Raw genomic sequence first — 18150 nt, 5'->3', positions numbered from 1 at the left:
AGTTATGAACAATTCGCTAACTAAATTGGTTGTAGCTAGCTAGCTAGCTAAACGTAGCTAACATTGTATAAATTATACACAGAAACGTTAGATCAATGCTAGTAGTTGATACGCTATAGCTACGTTTTGAACGAACGTTATGATATCTGTTTCCAATGACTTGACAATGTTACATTGCCTGATCATTTTTTGTTGTGGTAACCTAGCAAGATGACTCAAACTATTAGAGCCACAATGTTTTTCCATCAATGCATGCTATACAAATAAATACCTATAGTAATTGCATTGGCTACACATGCTGCCCAGCACTAGCCCCATATTGTGTCTCATGTAATCATTTTAAGCAATGTAATAAAAAGAGTGCACTTTTTACACAAGAATGTGCATGTAACCAGAATAGTTATGGATTATGCAAGGAATGTATGATGCTCCACAAGGTGCAATACTGTCAACAGTTATCTGTTTCTGTCGCTTGTTTTTCTGGTAGTGTAACGTTATCGCATTTGAGTTTGGCCAAGTAACGGTTCTTTTCTTCGATTGGTAACCCCAAATAATACTGGCTTGACATAGTTTTAACTAGCTAGCTAACATAATTTACTTGTTATTTATTTTGCTTGTTATCAGAAATAGTCTAAAGCAGTGGTGTCAAACTCGTGCCATGGAGGGCCGTGTGTATGCAGGTTTTCATTCCAACCAATTAATGCTGCCTTAAATGAGTCCAATTACTCATTCAGCCATATGCGTTTAACTGCATTGAAGCACAGAATATAAGAAAATTTTTATTTAGACAATGCGGGTCACCATAGACGTCGGGTCACCATTGTGCACAAACCTGCATCCCTAATTCAGCAAATAATTTAACTAATTATATAATCAAGATCTGAGGCTGGAATGAAAACCTGCATACACACGGCCCTCCATGGCACGAGTTTGACACCACTGGTCTAAAGGGACTCTGTTGTTATTGATTGTTTGCGGAAGTGTGCCGGAAGTTAAGTTAGGGCCAGAACAACGCACGTGCGCAGTAACGTTTGTTTATGTTGTTACCGTTGAAAGCGTCTATATCAGTACCTCTCTTTACAGGAGCTGGTTTGAGTTTCTCTTTTAGAACCCCAGGTTCTAAAACCGAGGAAAGCACAATATTTACATTTTCACAATGTAAATATAGTATATTCATTAAGAATCAATGATATCTGCAAAGTAAATATAAAATGTATTTGCAAAGAATTCATGAGGCAAGAGCCTTTATCTGTACCTTTCTCTATGGGAGCTGGTTTGACTTTTTCTTTTTGAACTTCAGATTCTGAAACAGAAAAACACAATAAGAAATGTTTTTTTAATAAATTCTGAAATTCATTATTTACAAAGCAAATAAGAAAATGTATTTGAACACAATTCATGATGCAAAATCCTACATCAGTACCTTTCTTTACAGTGGCTGGTTCAACTTTCTCTTTTGGAACCTCCGTTTCTAAAACAGAAAAGCACAGTGAGAACAAGTTCACAATTTAAATTTAACAGATTAAAAAATACACTAAGAACATTAGGCTCTATGAACAAACAACTTCCAGATTCGGGTAAAAAAGTTCCCTTACTTCCGGTTGAAGAGGAAGCTAGTGAAGTTAATGGAAGAGAGATGGCAAAGGCACCTGTTTTCACTCGCCCAAATAAACTGTAAACAATGTTTACAATTAACCAGATTTACAACAAAAATTAAATTAGAAAGGGCTTAAAATTATATGTGTCATCATACCTGTACAATTACAAAGGTAGCTATATGTGTTTTAGCATTAATTGGCTATACCCCAGTAGAATGAGAGGACTTATTATCGGCCGGGGTCGCAGGTAAGCAAAATGTAAAGGTTTGCTGCCAAATATAGAAATAGGCAAAATATCGGTGACACACTGTACCTAGTTATGTATAAAAAATGTCTTTGTTATCCTCCGGGGGCTATTTTTCATTGAGCCAGCACATACAACCCCAATTATGAAAAATGCTAAGAAAACAAAAAGGTATGATAATGTAAATTCTATTCACCCTGTACTATATTGAAAACACTATAACAGAATATTATTTGATGTCTTACCTTCTGAATTTAATTGTTTTTTTGAAAATATACACTAATTTCAAATCTGATGACTGCAACACGTTCCAAAAAAGTTGGGACAGTTGAGTGTTTACCACTGTGTAACATCACCATTTCTTAACACTTATTAAGCGTTTGGGCACTGAAGACACCAGTTGGTTAAGATTAGCAAGCGGAATTTTCCCCCATTCTTCCATTATGCAGGTTTTCAGCTGCGTAATTGTACGGGGCCTTCATTGCCTTATTTTGCTCTTCATAATGCGCCACATTCTCAATTGGAGACAGGTCAGGACTACGGGCAGGCTCTCCTTCTCCCCATCGGACACACAGGTCCCTGCCCGCATCTCCGCTTGCCTGAGGGACATTCAGAGCTGGATGGACAATCACCACCTGAAGCTCAACCCGGGAAAGACGGAGCTAATCTTTATTCCTGCTCTATCCTCTCCCCTCCTCGACTTTTCCATCACCCTAGGGGACACCATAGTGACATCATCACCCGGCGCCAAGAATCTCGGAGTGGTGATGAACAACAGGCTGTCCCTCTCCAAGAACATTGCAGCAGTAAGCCGGGCATGCAGATTTTTCCTGTACAACATCCGCAGAATCCGCCCCTTTCTCACCACCTACTCAACCCAGCTCCTGGTCCAAGCAATGGTTCTATCCCGCCTGGACTACTGCAACTCTCTTCTGGCTGGACTACCGGCATCTGCCACCAGACCCCTGCAACTCATTCAGAATGCTGCGGCTCGTCTGGTCTTCAACCTCCCCAGACACTCCCACGTCACTCCCCTGCTCACTACCCTCCACTGGCTGCCTGTTATAGCTCGCATCAAATTTAAAACATTGGTCCTAGCATACCAGGCAGTCAAGGGATCAGCCCCAGCATACCTCCACAAGATATTCAAACCCTACATGCCAGCCAGATCCCTCTGTTCTGCTACCTCAGGACGCCTAGCACCTCCCCCTCTTCGCACCTGCACTTCCAGAACACGTCTCCTGTCTGTTCTGGCCCCACGATGGTGCAATGACCTCCCTGTGGAGGTCAGAACAGCTGAGACACTGACCCATTTCAAACGACGACTGAAGACTCACCTCTTCAGGCTGCACCTCTCCCCATCCCTCCCTTCCCCCCCTGTAAATGACTAAGCTTAGGGTTGTAACTAGGCAGCTGTTTCGTAGGTGACTTAGGTGCATTAACTGTCTTAACGACTACTTGTATTTTTTTTCCATAGATTGCGTTGTTGCCGTTCTCGTTGTTAGTGTTAATCAGTTTAACCATCAGGGTCCAAGTTGAACTATGCGGTTGTTCCCTGCACTTGGACCGGTACTTCTCTCTAGGGGTTTCGTCATACTTGTTCCTGGTTATGGTTATACACTTTGTTGTACGTCGCTCTGGATAAGAGCGTCTGCCAAATGCCTGTAATGTAATGCAGGCCAATCTTACACCCGCGCTCCTTGCTTACGCAATCATGCACTTGTAATCCGGGCAGAATGTTGTTTGGTGTTGTCCTGCTGGAAAATGCAGGAACGTCCTGGGAGAAGACGCTGTCTGGCTGGCAGCATATGTTGCTTCAAAATTTGTACGTATCTTTCTGCATTAATAGCTCTCCGCTATTATCTCCTGGGACACCCTTTCACCCTCTGTTCGGACCACACGCCCGTTCAGTGGCTCCACCGCATGACCAAACAAACCAAAACAGATACCAACGCGCGGATCACTCGTTGGTATCTGGCATTACAGCCGTATAAGTTCAAGGTGATCCATAGGCTGCGGGCTCAGATGGTGGTTGCTGATTTCCTCTCCCGCTTGGGGGAGGCGGGGGGGGTGGGGTGGGATGGTTAGCTGGCAGCCGGACGGCTCCCCGGCCTAAGTCGGGCGGTGGGGGTATGTGGATAAGGTGGTGTGGTTAGGGCGCCATCTGCGGGCGGAGAGGGAGTAGTTTTGCTGGCGTTGCAACCCACGTGGGGGAGATGACAATTAATTGCTAACTGTTTATATGCTCTGCCTGCAGTGAGACCGGGGGGCTGGAATGAGAGACGCATGCGGGAGCAACGTGTGCGAATTCCCCTTCCTTATTGTGTGTGTTTTGTTTTGGTTTGTTTGGTTTGTGTATGTGTGGACTGGAAGCACAATAAAACCCGTGTGCGTCCGAGAATGGAGAATTGTGTGGTTTGAGGGGAGAAGGACTGCAAACTTGTAGTTGTTACACTACAATGTTGCCGTTTATTGTAGCTCTGTTACATTATAATCTTCGCGTCTCACATAGTGAATCCAAATTTTTTAAAGCTGTTCATCTCTCGGAAAGAGACGAAAACTTACGGAGAAGTTGAACCTTCCTGACATTGTGCATTGCAGAACGCATAAGTAATTGTTATTTATGTTCTCCCTTTTTAGGTACTTTACAGGTTTTGAAAAGGCCATTTTCAGGTAATTGAATTAATAAATTATAAATTTTATTCAGTGTAATACATCTAGCCATTTTTGAATTTGTATGTCTTATTAAAAAATTAGAAGTTTTTTATGCCATGTTTCTGTCAATAGACCACCCAGTAATCATGGCTGGATTATGGACCGGGCCAGTGGGGCCAGTGCCCCGGGGCCTCGGACTGCCAGGGGGTCTCCGAGCCTCAGGCCGCGCACGGTGCGTGGCCCAAGACTTCCAAAGGAAGCTGAACGCCAGGGCCCTCAGTGCGCACAGCGCAAGCTGACCATTAGGCCCGTGGGTACTTATAGCGTGAGTTAATCACTAGGGCCGCCCAGACTCCTCAGCGCTTACAATGTAAGTGTCCCGGGGCCCCTTGGTTTTTAAAATGTGAGCTCACCACTAGGGCCCCCCAGACCCCTCAGTGCTTACAATGTGAGGGCCCCCAGACCCCTTGGTGTTTAAAACGTAAGCTGCTCACTAGGGCCCCTGGGCCCCTCGGCGCTTACAATGTGAGAGCACCTGGGCCCCTCAGAACTTACAGTGTGAGGGTCCCCAGGCCCCTTGGCGTTTAAAGAGTGAGCTGACCAATAGGGCCCCTAGACCCCTGGGGCTTAAAGCGTGATCTGACCCCTGGGCCCCTTGGCATCTAAAGTGTGAGGGTCCCTGGGCCCCTCCGCGCTTAAAGCATGAGCTGACCACTAGGACCCCCAGGCCCCGCAGGCGCTTACAATGTGAGGCCCCTCAATGCTTAAAGCGTGAGCTGACCACTAGGGCCCCCAGGCCCCTCGGTGCATACATCGAGCTTAACACCTGGGCCCCTTGGTACATACAGTGCATGCTTAAAACGAGAGCCTCTCGGAGAGTACAGTGCTGTACAACTGAGCCACTGGTTGGCACGCTACAATATGCTGTGACATGATACAATATTCATCAACAAGCCAGTTCATTCTGAATAACAGGACAGTTCAAAGGGCGTCATATTATGGCAAGCCGTTCGTTATTTGACTTACCGTAACTAGCTATCCCTTTATATTAGCTAGCTGCCTATTTTCCCTAGCTAGCTGCCCATATGATTCAGCTTGTTAACAGAAATTAGTTAGCTCATAGGCGTAGATTTTGGGGGGGACTCAGGGGATACGCCCCCCTCAATATTTTGAACACGTGCATTTGTCCCCCCAATAAAAACATGAAAGAAGCATTTCCACCATAAATTGATGTAGAAAAGGCACAAACTGGTGCATAAAAATTCACCAGAATGCATGAAATGAAGTATTTGACGCTCAAAAAAAGTTAGCTAGCTGCCGGGGGGCCTCCAAAAGACGTGCCCAGGGTAGTAAACAAGCCTGTTTTCCACTTTTGTGATGTTACAACATGCATAGAGCCAATTCACCGCGCAATATCGTATATCAGTACCTTTCTTTACAGATGCAGGTTTAACTTCTTTCGGTACCTCACGCTCTGAAACAGAAAATCCTGAAAACAACACTTTCTAAATATAAATGTAATAGATTCGGAAATACATTAAAAACCAACATTAGTACAAAGCAAATAATAAAATGCACTTGCACACAATTCACAATAAACATACTGTTTCAGTACCTTTCTTTACAGTAGCTGGTGTAACTTTCGCTTTTATAACCGCAGGTTCTGAAACAGAGAAAAATGTGTAAGAAATAATTTCACAATTTAAATGTATTAAATTCAGAAATTCATTACGAATCAACATTCCATCATACAAAATTGTATATCTGTACCTTTCTTTACAGATGCTGGTTTAACTACTTCTTTTGGAACCTCAAACTCTAAAAAAGAAAATCATGAAAACAACATTTTCAAAATTTAATTGTAATGGAATCAGAAATACATGAACAATAAACATTATTGCAAAGCAAATGTTTCACTTTTAATATTCTATATCAGTACCTCTCTTTATGGGAGCTGGTTTTACTCTTTCTTTTTGAGCTGCAAGTTCTGAAACAGAAAAACACAATAAGAACAATTTTGCCATTTTTAATAGATTCAGAAATTTCATAAGAATCAATATTACTTACAAATGAAATAATAAAATCCATTTGAACAGAATTCACAATGCAAAATCCAATATCAGTACCTTTCTTTACAGTAGCTGGCTCAACTTTCTTCTTTAGAACCTCAGGTTCTGAAAGACAAAAACATGAAAGGAATAATTTCACTATTTGAATATAATAGATTCAGAAATACATTAACAATCAACATTACTAAAAAGTAAATTAAACATACTTTCAAAAAAATTACTATTAACAACCAATATCAGTACCTCTTTTTACAGGAGCTGGTTTAACTTTTGCTTTTTGAACGTCAGATTCTGAAAGAGAAAAACATAAGAACAATTTCAAAATTTTCAATAGATTCAGAAATTTGATATTTGCAAAGCAAATAAAATGTATTTGAGCACAATTTACTATGAAAAATCATATATCAGTACCCTTCTTAAAAAGAACTGGTGTAACTTTTTCTCTTTGGACTTCAGATTCTGAAACAGAAAAAAACATGAAATGAATAATTTCACTATTTGAATGAAATAGATTTAGAAATAAATTAACAATCAACCTTATTAGAAAGCAAATAAAATGTACTTTCAAACAATTCACTATTAACATCTATATCAGTACCTCTCTTGACAGGAGCTGGTTTGACTTTCTCTTTTGGAACCTCATGTTCTGAAAAAGAAAAACATAATAAGAACAAATTTCACAATATAAATGTAAAATAATTAGGAATATATTAAGATTCAATGTTCTTTGCAAAGCAAATGATACTATGTACTTGCAAATAATACACTATGCAATATCGTACACCAGTACCTTTCTTTACAGAAGCTGGTTTAACTTTTGCTTTTGGAACCTCAGGTTCTGAAAAAGAAAAACATACGAACAATTTCAAAATTTTCAATAGATTCAGAACTTTGATATTTGCAAAGCAAATAAAATATATTTGAGCACAATTTACTATGAAAAATCATATATCAGTACCCTTCTTAAAAAGAACTGGTGTAACTTTTTCTCTTTGAACTTCAGTTTCTGAAACAGAAAAACACAATAGGAAAAATTTTGCCATTTTTAACAGATACTGAAATTTGCTAAGAATGAACAATATTTACAAATAAAATAATAATATTAATTTGAACACAAGTCACAATGCAAAATCATTTATCAGTACCTTTCTTTATAATAGCTGGTTCAACTTTCTTTTTTAGAACCTCAGGTTCTGAAAGAGAAAAACATGAAAGGAAAAATATCACCATTTGAATGTAATAGATTTATAAATACATTAACAATCAACCTTATTAGAAAGCAAATAAAATGTACCTTCAAACAATTCACTATTAACATCTATATCAGTACCTCTCTTGACGGGAGCTGGTTTGACTTTCTCTTTTGGAACCTCAAGTTCTGAAAAAGAAAAACATGATAAGAACAAATTTCACAATCTAAATGTAAAAGAATTAGAAATATATTAAGACTTAATGTTTTTTGCAAAGCAAATGACACTATGTACTTGCAAATAATACACTATGCAAGACCGTACATCAGTACCTTTCTTAAAAGAAGCTGGTTTAACTTTTTCTTTTTGAACTGCAGGTTCTGAAACAGAAAAACATAAGAACAATTTCAAAATTTTCAATAGATTCAAAAATGTGATATTTGCAAAGCAAATAAAACAAATTTGAGCACAGTTTACTATGAAAAATCGTGTATCAGTACCTTTCTTTACAAGAGCTGGTGTAACTTTTTCTTTTTGAACTTCAGGTTCTGAAAAGGAAAACCACAATAAGAACAATTTTGCCATTTTTAATATATTTTAGAAATTTCCTAAGAATCAATATTGTTTACAAATGAAATAAGATGCATTTGAATACAAGTCACAATGCAAAATCCTTTATCAGTACCTTTCTTTATAATAGCTGGTTCAACTTTCTTTTTTAGAACCTCAGGTTCTGAAAGAGAAAAACATGAAAGGACAAATATGACCATTTGAATGTAATAGATTTAGAAATACATTAACAATCAACCTTATTAGAAAGCAAATAAAATGTACTTTCAAACAATTCACTATTAACATCGATATCAGTACCTCTCTTTACAGGAGCTGGTTTGACTTTCTCTTTTGGAACCTCATGTTCTGAAAAAGAAAAACATGATAAGAACAAATTTCACAATCTAAATGTAAAAGAATTAGGAATATATTAAGACTCAATGTTCTTTGCAAAGCAAATGACACTATGTACTTGCAAATAATGCACTATGCAAAATTGTACATCAGTACCTTTCTTTAAAGAAGCTGGTTTAACTTTTTCTTTTTGAACTGCAGGTTCTGAAACAGAAAAACATATAAGAACAATTTCAAAATTTTCAATAGATTCAGAAATTTGATATTTGCAAAGCAAATAAAACAAATTTGAGCACAATTTACTATGAAAGATTGTGTATCAGTACCTTTCTTTACAAGAGCTGGTGTAACTTTTTCTTTTTGAACTTCAGGTTCTGAAAAAGAAAACCACAATAAGAACAATTTTGCCATTTTTAATATATTTTAAAAATTTCCTAAGAATCAATATTGTTTACAAATGAAATGTTAAGATGCTTTCGAATACAAGTCACAATGCAAAATCCTTTATCAGTACCTTTCCTTACAGTAGCTGGTTCAACTTTCTTTTTTAGAACCTCAGGTTCTGAAAGAGAAAAACATGAAAGGAAAAATTTCACTATTTGAATGTAATAGATTTAGAAATACTTTAACAATCAACATTATTAGAGAGCAAATAAAATGTACTTTCAAACAATTCACTATTAACATCGATATCAGTACCTCTCTTTACAGGAGCTGGTTTGACTTTCTCTTTTGGAACCTCATGTTCTGAAAAAGAAAAATATGATGAGAACAAATTTCACAATTTAACGGTAAAAGATTTAGGAATACGCACAGACTCAATGGGCCTCATTCACCAATATCTTCCTAAGTTTTTTCTTAAATTTGTGCTTGAAAAAATTCCTAGAAAAAGTCTACGTCAAATTCACGACGTGTTCTTAAACTGCAGAATTATTCACACGTGTTCTTAAAATGATTAATCCCATTGTCCTCGTAAGTATAAGGCGCGTGCCAGTTGTTCCTAATTAGCACAGGTAAACACCCCGCCAATCCCCATAAAAGGGCATGAGACTGCAGGGCCGTGTACACACACAGAAATTGAAAAGAAAAGTTGAGAGCGAATGACGTCAATAATGCCCAAACGAAAATCTAAAGATGGTGGAGCACCAGACTCCAAACGTAAGAAAAACTTCAGTAGTTCTGAAGTGGAGGTTTTGCTGCGGGAAGTGAACAACAAACGACCTGTCATATTTAGTAGCGTCAGTAGTGGATATAAAATTACACAAAAAAGATGCATGGGATGATATTACTCGTTCAGTGAACGCTGTATCCGGAGAAGGGCGCACAACTGATGAAGTAAAAAAATGGTTTGATGTGAAATCTGAGGCAAAAAAAATAAATAAATACTGGTGGGAGTGGGCACAAGGAATTGTGTGTTATGCATTCAAACGACAAAGCGCTTCTGGTCACATTAATACCGCTAATTAAATCAACCGGCAGTAAACTGCATCAGAGTAAACCCGTTGCAGCACAAAACACTGCACAAAAAATGTATTGCCAGTCATTTTGGTGTCACTCCCCTAGTGACGTTCTCTTCTTAAACATGTCCATGTGTTTAAAAAGTGTTACTCAAGTGCATAGTTTGTATTCAAAATTTAAACATTTGCTTTTTCAGTATAGACCAAACATTGCATAATTGAAACCCCCAAAAATAAAAGGTCACTACAATGGTTTGATTTTTATAATTTACTCCCGCTGAGGCAACCACCCTCTGAGGCAGAACCTGGAACCTTAATGTTTTGTAAAATAATTATTAAAAAATATTATAAATTATAAAAATATTATTGTAATTTAAACCGTATAATATTACACAACTGTAGAATTGAAGAAAACACAATAACCAATTATTTTGCACAAACATGTCAGCACTCAAATGTGCGTAAGTGTGCTCTTGAGTGTGCGTAGATTCTGTTCTTACTTAAGAACAAATTCCAAATAAGAAAACATTGGTGAATGTCAGAATCTTCGTGAAAGCTGCATAAGTGGGTTTTAAGAAGAAAATTCTTGTTAAGAACGGTTGGTGAATGAGGCCCAATGTTATTTGCAAAGAAAATAATACAATGTAATTGCAAATAATATACTATGCAAAATCATATATCAGTACCTTTCTTTACAGAAGCTGGTGTAACATCTGTATCAGTACCTCTCTTTACAGGAGCTGGTTTGACTTTCTCTTTTGGAACCTCGGGTTCTGTAAAATAAAAACATGATAAGAACATTTTTGCTATTTTTAATAGATTAAGAAATTTACTACAAATAAACATTATTTATAAATGAAATAATAAAATGCATTTGAACACAAGTCACAATGGAAAATTCTTTATTGGTACCTTTCTTTACAGTAGCCAGTTCAACTTTCTTTTTTAGAACCTCAGGTTCTGAACAAGAAAAAACATGAAAATAATAATTTCACTATTTGAACGTAATAGATTAAGAAATACATTAACAATCAAAACAAGTTCTGAAAAAGAAAAACATGATGAGAACAAATTTCACAATTCAAATGTAAAAGACTTAGGAATACGCAAAGACTCAATGTTATTTGCAAAGACAATAATACAATGTACTTGCATATAACACACTATGCAAAATCATATATCAGTACCTTTCTTTACAGAAGCTGGTGTAACTTTTTCTATTTGAACTTCAGGTTCTGAAACAGAAAAACACAATAAGAACAATTGTGCCATTTTTAATAGATTCAGAAATTTGCAAAAAAAAATCAAATTTATCTACAAACGAGATAAGATGCATTTGAATACAAGTCACAATGCACAATCCTTTATCAGTACCTTTCTTTACAGTAGCTGGTTCAACTTTCTTCTTTAGAGCCTCAGGTTCTGTAAGAGAAAAACATGAAAGGAATAAATTCACTATTTGAATGTAATAGATTTAGAAATACATTAACAATCAACATTATTAGAAAGCAAATAAAATGTACTTTCAAACAATTCACTATTAACATCTATATCAGTACCTCTCTTTACAGGAGCTGGTTTGACTTTCTCTTTTGGAACCTCAAGTTCTGAAAAAGAAAAACATGATACGAACAATTTTCACAATTTAAATGTAAAAGACTTAGGAATACGCAAAGACTCAATGTTATTTGCAAAGACAATAATATGATGTACTTGCAAATAATACACTATGCAAAATCATATATCAGTACCTTTCTTTACAGAAGCTGGTGTAACTTTTTCTATTTGAACTTCAGGTTCTGAAACATAAAAACACAATAAGAACAATTTCACAATTTTCAATAGATTCAGAAATCTGTTATTTGCAAAGCATATAAAATGTATTTGAGCATGATATACTATGCAAAATGGTTTATCAGTACCTTTCTTTACAGGAGCAGGTGTAACTTTTTCTTTTTGAACTTCAGGTTCTGAAACAGAAAAACACAATAAGAACAATTTTGCCATTTTTAACAGATTCAGAAATTGGCTAAAAATCAACATTATTTACAAACGAAATAATAAGATGCATTTGAACAAAAGTCACAATGCAAAATCCTTTATCAGTACCTTTCTTTACAGTAGCTGGTTCAACTTTCTTCTTTAGAACCTCAAGTTCTGAAAGAGAAAAACATGAAAGGAATAATTTCACTATTTGAATGTAATAGATTTATTAAAATATTAACAATCAACTTTATTAGAAAGCAAATAAAATGTACTTTCAAACAATTCACTATTAACATCTGTATCAGTACCTCTCTTTACAGGAACTGGTTTGACTTTCTCTTTTGCAACCTCAAGTTCTGAAAAAGAAAACACGATAAGAAGAAATTTCACCATTAAAATGTAATAGATTTAGGAATACATTAAGACTCAATGTTATTTGCAAAGCAAACAATATCCATCCATCCATCCATCCATCCATTCTCTAAACCACTTAGTCCAGATCAGGGTCGCAGTGGCAAAGGGGCAAGCAGAGCAGCCCAGACGTCCCTCTCCCCAGCAACTTCTGCTCACTTATCCCGATGGATCCCCAGACGATCCCAGGCCAGCTTTTGGATATAATCCCTCCAGTGTGTCCTAGGTCTACCCCTGGGTCTCCTCCCCGGTGGCCGAGCCCAGAACACCTCCAGAGGGAGTCGCCCAGGATGCATTCTTATCAGATGCCCAAACCACCTAAACTGACTCCTCTCAATTTCGGAAGAGCCATGGTTCTACTTTGAAGTCTTCCCAGATAGCTGAGCTTCTCACCCCATCAAGGAGAGTAAGCCCTGCCGCCCTATGGAGAAACCCCATTTCAGCGGCTTGTATTCGCGATCGCATTCTTTTCGTCACTACCCATTGCTCATGACTATAGGTGAGAGTAGGGACAAAGATCGACTGGTAATTCGAGAGCTTTGCTTTCGGCTCAGTTGCTTCTTCACCACCACCGTCCGATACAATGCCAGCATTACTGCGGCCGCTACACCTAGACGGCCGTCGATCTCCAAATCCCTTTTTCTTTCACTCGTGAATGAGACCCCAAGATACTTGAACTCCTCCACCTGGGGCACTTGCTCCTCCCTTACTTGAAGAGGGCAAACCATCTTTTTCTGGGAGAGGACCATAGCCACAGACTTGGAGGTGCTGATCCTCATCCCGACCGCATCACACTCAGCTGCAATCTGCTCTAGTGTATGATGTATGATGTATGATAAGGCCAAGAGAATGACATCATCTGCTAACAGTACAGATGCCACTCCATTGTCCCCAAACTGGACACACTCCATACCTCAGCTGCGCCTTTTACATTACATTACATTACAAGCATTTAGCAGATGCTCTTATCCAGAGCGACGTACAACAAGTGCATCAGTTCAAAGTGCAGAGGTGCAGAAAAACACACTAGAGTGAAGTAAAGATCGTAGTGCCAGAAGTGACCACATAGATCAGGACTCCAACCCTGTAGGGTAACCTGTTCAGCAAATAAACAAAACAATCCTGCCAAGTACAAAACTAGCACTGAAATCACATTTGCCTAATCAGAATCAAACAAAACAATCCTGCCAAATACAAAACTAACGAGATCGCATTAGCCTAACTAGGTACATAGAGTAGAGCTAAACTAGAGGCTAGGGAGGGGTGGGGAGAGGTGCAGCCTGAAGAGATGAGTCTTTAGTCTGCGTTTGAAGGTAGTCAGATTCTCTGCTGTTCTGACCGCCACGGGGAGGTCATTCCACCAGCGAGGGGCCAGGACAGACAGCAGACGGGAGCGGGAAGTACAGACACGAAGAGGGGGAGGTGCCAAGCGTCCAGAGGTGGCAGAACGGAGAGGTCTGGCTGGTGTGTAGGGTCTGATGATCCTCTGGATGTATCCTGGTGCTGACCCCTTAGCCGCCTGGTATGCAAGCACCAAAGTCTTAAATTTGATGCGAGCCATAACAGGCAACCAGTGGAGGTCAGTGAGCAGGGGGGTGACATGGGAATGTCTGGGGAGGTTGTAGACCAGACGAGCTGCAGCATTCTGGATGAGCTGCAGGGGTCTGATGGCGGATACTGGCAGACCAGCCAGCCTTGAAATCCTGTCCATGAAAACCACGAATAGGAGGGGAGACAAAGTACACCCTTAACGGAGTCCGACACCCACTTTGAACGAGCTTGACTTAATGCCGAGAATGCGGACACAGATTTCGCTGTATACAGGGACAGAATGGCACGCAACAGCAACTCCAGTACCCTATACTCCCGCAGCACCTCCCACAAGATACCCTGGGGCACACGATCATATGACTTCTCCAAATCCACAACACACATGTAGACTGAATAAGCAAACTCCCATGCCCCCTCAAATATCTATCTATCTAAAAAGCTGGTCTGTTGTTCTGTGTCCTGGACGAAACCTGCATTGTTCCTCCTGAATCTGAGGTTATCGATCAAAGCCTCCTTTCTAGCACCTTGGCATAGACTTTCCCAGGGAGGCTGAGGAGTGTGATTCCCCGGTAATAGGAACACACTCTTCCCTTTCTTAAAAATGGGGACCACCACCCTGGTCTGCCACTCCAAAGGCACTGTTCCCGACTTCCACGCGACATTGAGGATTTGTGGCAGCCAAGACACACAACCAACATTCAGAGCCTTTTCCAGACAAATCTCATCCACCCTTGGTGCATTTGAACACAAGTCACAACAGAAAACCCTTTATCAGTACCTTTATTTACAGTAGCTGATTCAACTTTCTTTTTTAGAAACTCAGGTTCTGAAAGAGAAAAACATGAAAGCAATAATTTCACTATTTGAATGTAATATATTTAGAAATACATTATCAATCAACATTATTAGAAAGTAAATAAAATGTACTTTCAAACAATTCACTATTAACATCCTATATTAGCACCTCTTTTTACAGGAGCTGGTTTAACTTTTGCTTTTGGAACGTCAGGTTCTGAAAAAGAAAAAGAATACAAGAACAAATTTCACAATTAAAATGTAATAGAGTTAGGAATACATTAACAATACACATTATTAAAAGCAAATAAAACGTACTTCGAAACAATTCTCTATTAACGTCTATATCAGTACCTCTCTTAACAGGAGCTGGTCTTACTTTCTCTTTTTGAACCTCAGGTTCTGAAAAAGAAAAACATAATAAGAAATTGGGATCATAAAACCTCACAAGCCCTTCCGCCACGACAAGGCTACGATCCAGGAAGAATGTACATGCACATAATACACAATTAAGTCAGTACCTTTCTTTACAAGAGCTGGTGTAACTTTTTCTCTTTGAACTTTAGGTTCTGAAACAGAAAGACCAATTAAGAACAATTTTGCCACTTTTAACAGATTCTTAAATTTTCTACAAATCAAAATTATTTACAAATGAAATCATAAGATGCATTTGAACACAGGTCACAATGCAAAATCCATCATCAGTACCTCTCTTTACAGGAGCTGGTTTGACTTGCTCTTTTGGAACCTCAGGTTCTGAAAAAGAAAAACATGTTAAGAACAAATTTCACAATTTAAATGTAATAGATTTAGGAATCCATTAAGACTCAATGTTTTTTGCAAAGCAAACAATACAATGTATTTGCACATAATACACTTTGCAAAATCATATATCAGCACCTTTCTTCACAGTAGCTGGTTCAACTTTCTCTTTTAAAACCTCAGGTTCTGAAACAGAAAAACACATGTAAAGAATAATTTCACAAATTTAATGTAATAAAATCAGAAATTCATTAAGAGTCAACATTATTTACAATGCAAATTGAAAAATGTACTTGCACACAATTCACCCAGCAAAATCGTATATCAGCACCTTTCTTTACAGATGCTGGTTTCACTTCTTTTGGAACCATATGCTCTGAATGGTAACAACATTTTCACAATTGAAATATAATAGATTCAGAATTACATTAACAATCAACATACAGCAAAGCAAACAATTCGCTTTTAACCTTCTATATCAGTACCTCTCTTTATAGGAACTTTTTTTACTTTTTCTTTTTGAACTTCAGATTCTGAAACAGAAAAATTGAATAAGAACAACTGAATTATTATTATAATTTATTTATTTATTTTTTGCCATTTTTCTCCCATTTTCTCCCCAATTTAGTCGTTATACCAATTCCCTGTGTGGACCAGCCACTGTCCTGGTCGATGCGCTATCCTCTGTCAGTCTGGGGAGGGTGTAGACTGCCACATGCCTCCTCCGATACATGTGGAGTCGCCAGCCACTGTTTTCACCAGACAGCGAGGAGTTTCAATGGGAGAGCGTAACACGCGCAGAGGTTCACGCTATCTCTCCCGGATCCCCTCCCCGCTGGGCAGGCCAGTAGGAGTCGCTAATGCAGCGATCAGGACTCATACCCTCACTGGCTTCCCCTCTGCGAACACTGCCAGAACAATTGAAATATTTTTAATAGAAATTTGTTCAATATCAATTATAAATGATACAACATCATTTACAAAACAAATAATAAACTAAATATCAATTATAAATGATACAACATCATTTACAAAACAAATGATAAACTATTTTTGAATACATTTCATGATGCAAAATCCTTTATCAGTACCTTTCTTCGCAGTGGCTGGTTTAACTTTCTCCTTTGGAACCTCAGGTCCTGAAACAGAAAATCATGAAATGAATCATTTCAAATTTAAATGTAGAAGATTTAGAAATTAATTAGAAATGAACATAATTTATAAAGCAAATTAAAAAACTATATACTTGCTCACACTGTAATAGTTTAATTTAAAAAAGGCAACAAACAACCTTTTCTGTGAGAAATGCATTGTCGAGCTCACACGCATACACTGCTGGCGACATTGTAAAGCTCCGTTTTGCCCTCCCTAGTATCAAAAACACAAAAAAACACTCTGGACGGACGAGGAGACCAACTTCATGCTATCGCAACCAAAGGAGTTAAATATCCTAAAATACATGGAAGACAAACGCGGAATGGCGAACTATTCAAAAAAGTTGCGACAAAAATGGAGGAAGCAGGATTTATAAGAAGCCTTCATCAGACACACCTCGGTCAATAATTTGATTCTTTCCGAGTCATGTATAGTGGGACAAAGACAATAATCCAATTAAATCTCATCTTTGGCTAAATTGAGCTATTAATATAGATCGATTTCAACTGTGCATGTAAATGCATTGACCGGTTCATAGCTGCTTTACTTTTTATTCCCACAAGCTGGTTTATAGTTACTAAGTATATTTAGGTAACCTGGACATATTCAGCAAGCACTATTCAAATCGGTGAAGAAACAAAAAAGCCTCATGGAGAATACATTTTCACATAATATCCAATTTTTAAAAAAAAAATTCAATATGGCAAACTTTAAGATGAAAGGTGCAGATTTTTACAGGTTACTCCAGAGATTGTGTAAAAAAAATTGCATGAATGGCACAAAGGGTGTGGGAGTTATGGCATTTAAAAGGGGTGAAAATCTAATCTTTAATTATAACGCCACCATCAGCACCTAATTAGATTAGTAGTGGTCAACTATCAGTTTACCAATTTGCATGTGAAATAACCAACCATAAGTCAGAAAAGTGGCATATGAGCAAACAAAATACAACATGGTCTCTATTTCAAGATGGTGGTGACAAATTCATTCATAGACATATGCATACTGAGAAGATTAGTCAAGGTAGCATATTTAAAATATACACAAAAAAACAGCTATTTTTAGTGATTTTTTTATTTATTGCTGGCTGGCCTCAGGATTTAGCATCAATTGACCTACCAAGTTTCATCTCTTTAGTTGAAACCTTTTGGGATTTATTAGCTATTTTGCAAAAAGCCATGTCCACATGCAAATTAAATGGATTCCTGTGGGCACTTTTTTAGTGTAGGCTATTCATTTATATAACTTTTCAAAATAATTGTGGATAGATGCAGCATGCCATGTCATGCAAATTCATCAAAGTTTGTAGGAGGAGATGTCTTTAAAGTTTTTTTAATTGATTCAAAATGGTGGAAAATCACACCTTTTCGG

General features: G+C 38.0%; 1 protein-coding gene across 50 annotated transcripts in view; it reads right to left on the bottom strand.

Annotated features, from left to right (window-relative positions):
* The window catches only part of LOC118206174 (titin-like), a 154072-nt gene that overhangs the window by 30508 nt on the left and 105414 nt on the right, over window positions 1–18150 (bottom strand). For 26 of the 50 annotated variants that reach the window (XM_035378465.1, XM_035378500.1, XM_035378642.1 and 23 more), the window contains 38 exons: window positions 16716–16763; window positions 16110–16157; window positions 15763–15810; window positions 15571–15618; window positions 15384–15431; window positions 15217–15264; window positions 15032–15079; window positions 14846–14893; window positions 12414–12461; window positions 12229–12276; window positions 12042–12089; window positions 11871–11918; window positions 11679–11726; window positions 11494–11541; window positions 11307–11354; window positions 11032–11079; window positions 10806–10892; window positions 9362–9409; window positions 9177–9224; window positions 8989–9036; window positions 8819–8866; window positions 8627–8674; window positions 8442–8489; window positions 8257–8304; window positions 8089–8136; window positions 7897–7944; window positions 7712–7759; window positions 7525–7572; window positions 7357–7404; window positions 7165–7212; window positions 6978–7025; window positions 6810–6857; window positions 6624–6671; window positions 6437–6484; window positions 6268–6315; window positions 6113–6160; window positions 5927–5986; window positions 1424–1471 (listed from right to left, as the gene is read on the bottom strand). In XM_035378465.1, the coding sequence (XP_035234356.1) occupies window positions 1424–1471; window positions 5927–5986; window positions 6113–6160; window positions 6268–6315; window positions 6437–6484; window positions 6624–6671; window positions 6810–6857; window positions 6978–7025; window positions 7165–7212; window positions 7357–7404; window positions 7525–7572; window positions 7712–7759; window positions 7897–7944; window positions 8089–8136; window positions 8257–8304; window positions 8442–8489; window positions 8627–8674; window positions 8819–8866; window positions 8989–9036; window positions 9177–9224; window positions 9362–9409; window positions 10806–10892; window positions 11032–11079; window positions 11307–11354; window positions 11494–11541; window positions 11679–11726; window positions 11871–11918; window positions 12042–12089; window positions 12229–12276; window positions 12414–12461; window positions 14846–14893; window positions 15032–15079; window positions 15217–15264; window positions 15384–15431; window positions 15571–15618; window positions 15763–15810; window positions 16110–16157; window positions 16716–16763 (1875 nt within the window). The remainder of the gene's footprint in view (window positions 1–1423; window positions 1472–5926; window positions 5987–6112; window positions 6161–6267; window positions 6316–6436; window positions 6485–6623; window positions 6672–6809; window positions 6858–6977; window positions 7026–7164; window positions 7213–7356; window positions 7405–7524; window positions 7573–7711; window positions 7760–7896; window positions 7945–8088; window positions 8137–8256; window positions 8305–8441; window positions 8490–8626; window positions 8675–8818; window positions 8867–8988; window positions 9037–9176; window positions 9225–9361; window positions 9410–10805; window positions 10893–11031; window positions 11080–11306; window positions 11355–11493; window positions 11542–11678; window positions 11727–11870; window positions 11919–12041; window positions 12090–12228; window positions 12277–12413; window positions 12462–14845; window positions 14894–15031; window positions 15080–15216; window positions 15265–15383; window positions 15432–15570; window positions 15619–15762; window positions 15811–16109; window positions 16158–16715; window positions 16764–18150) is intronic. The other 24 variants (XM_035378669.1, XM_035378757.1, XM_035378481.1 and 21 more) reach the window with 23 other exon arrangements.

The sequence above is a fragment of the Anguilla anguilla genome, chromosome 1 (assembly GCF_013347855.1).
Source record: "Anguilla anguilla isolate fAngAng1 chromosome 1, fAngAng1.pri, whole genome shotgun sequence".
Taxonomy (NCBI): Eukaryota; Metazoa; Chordata; class Actinopteri; order Anguilliformes; family Anguillidae; genus Anguilla; species Anguilla anguilla.
Note: the sequence above shows the minus strand (reverse complement) of the source record. Positions and strands in the feature narration are given on the sequence as shown.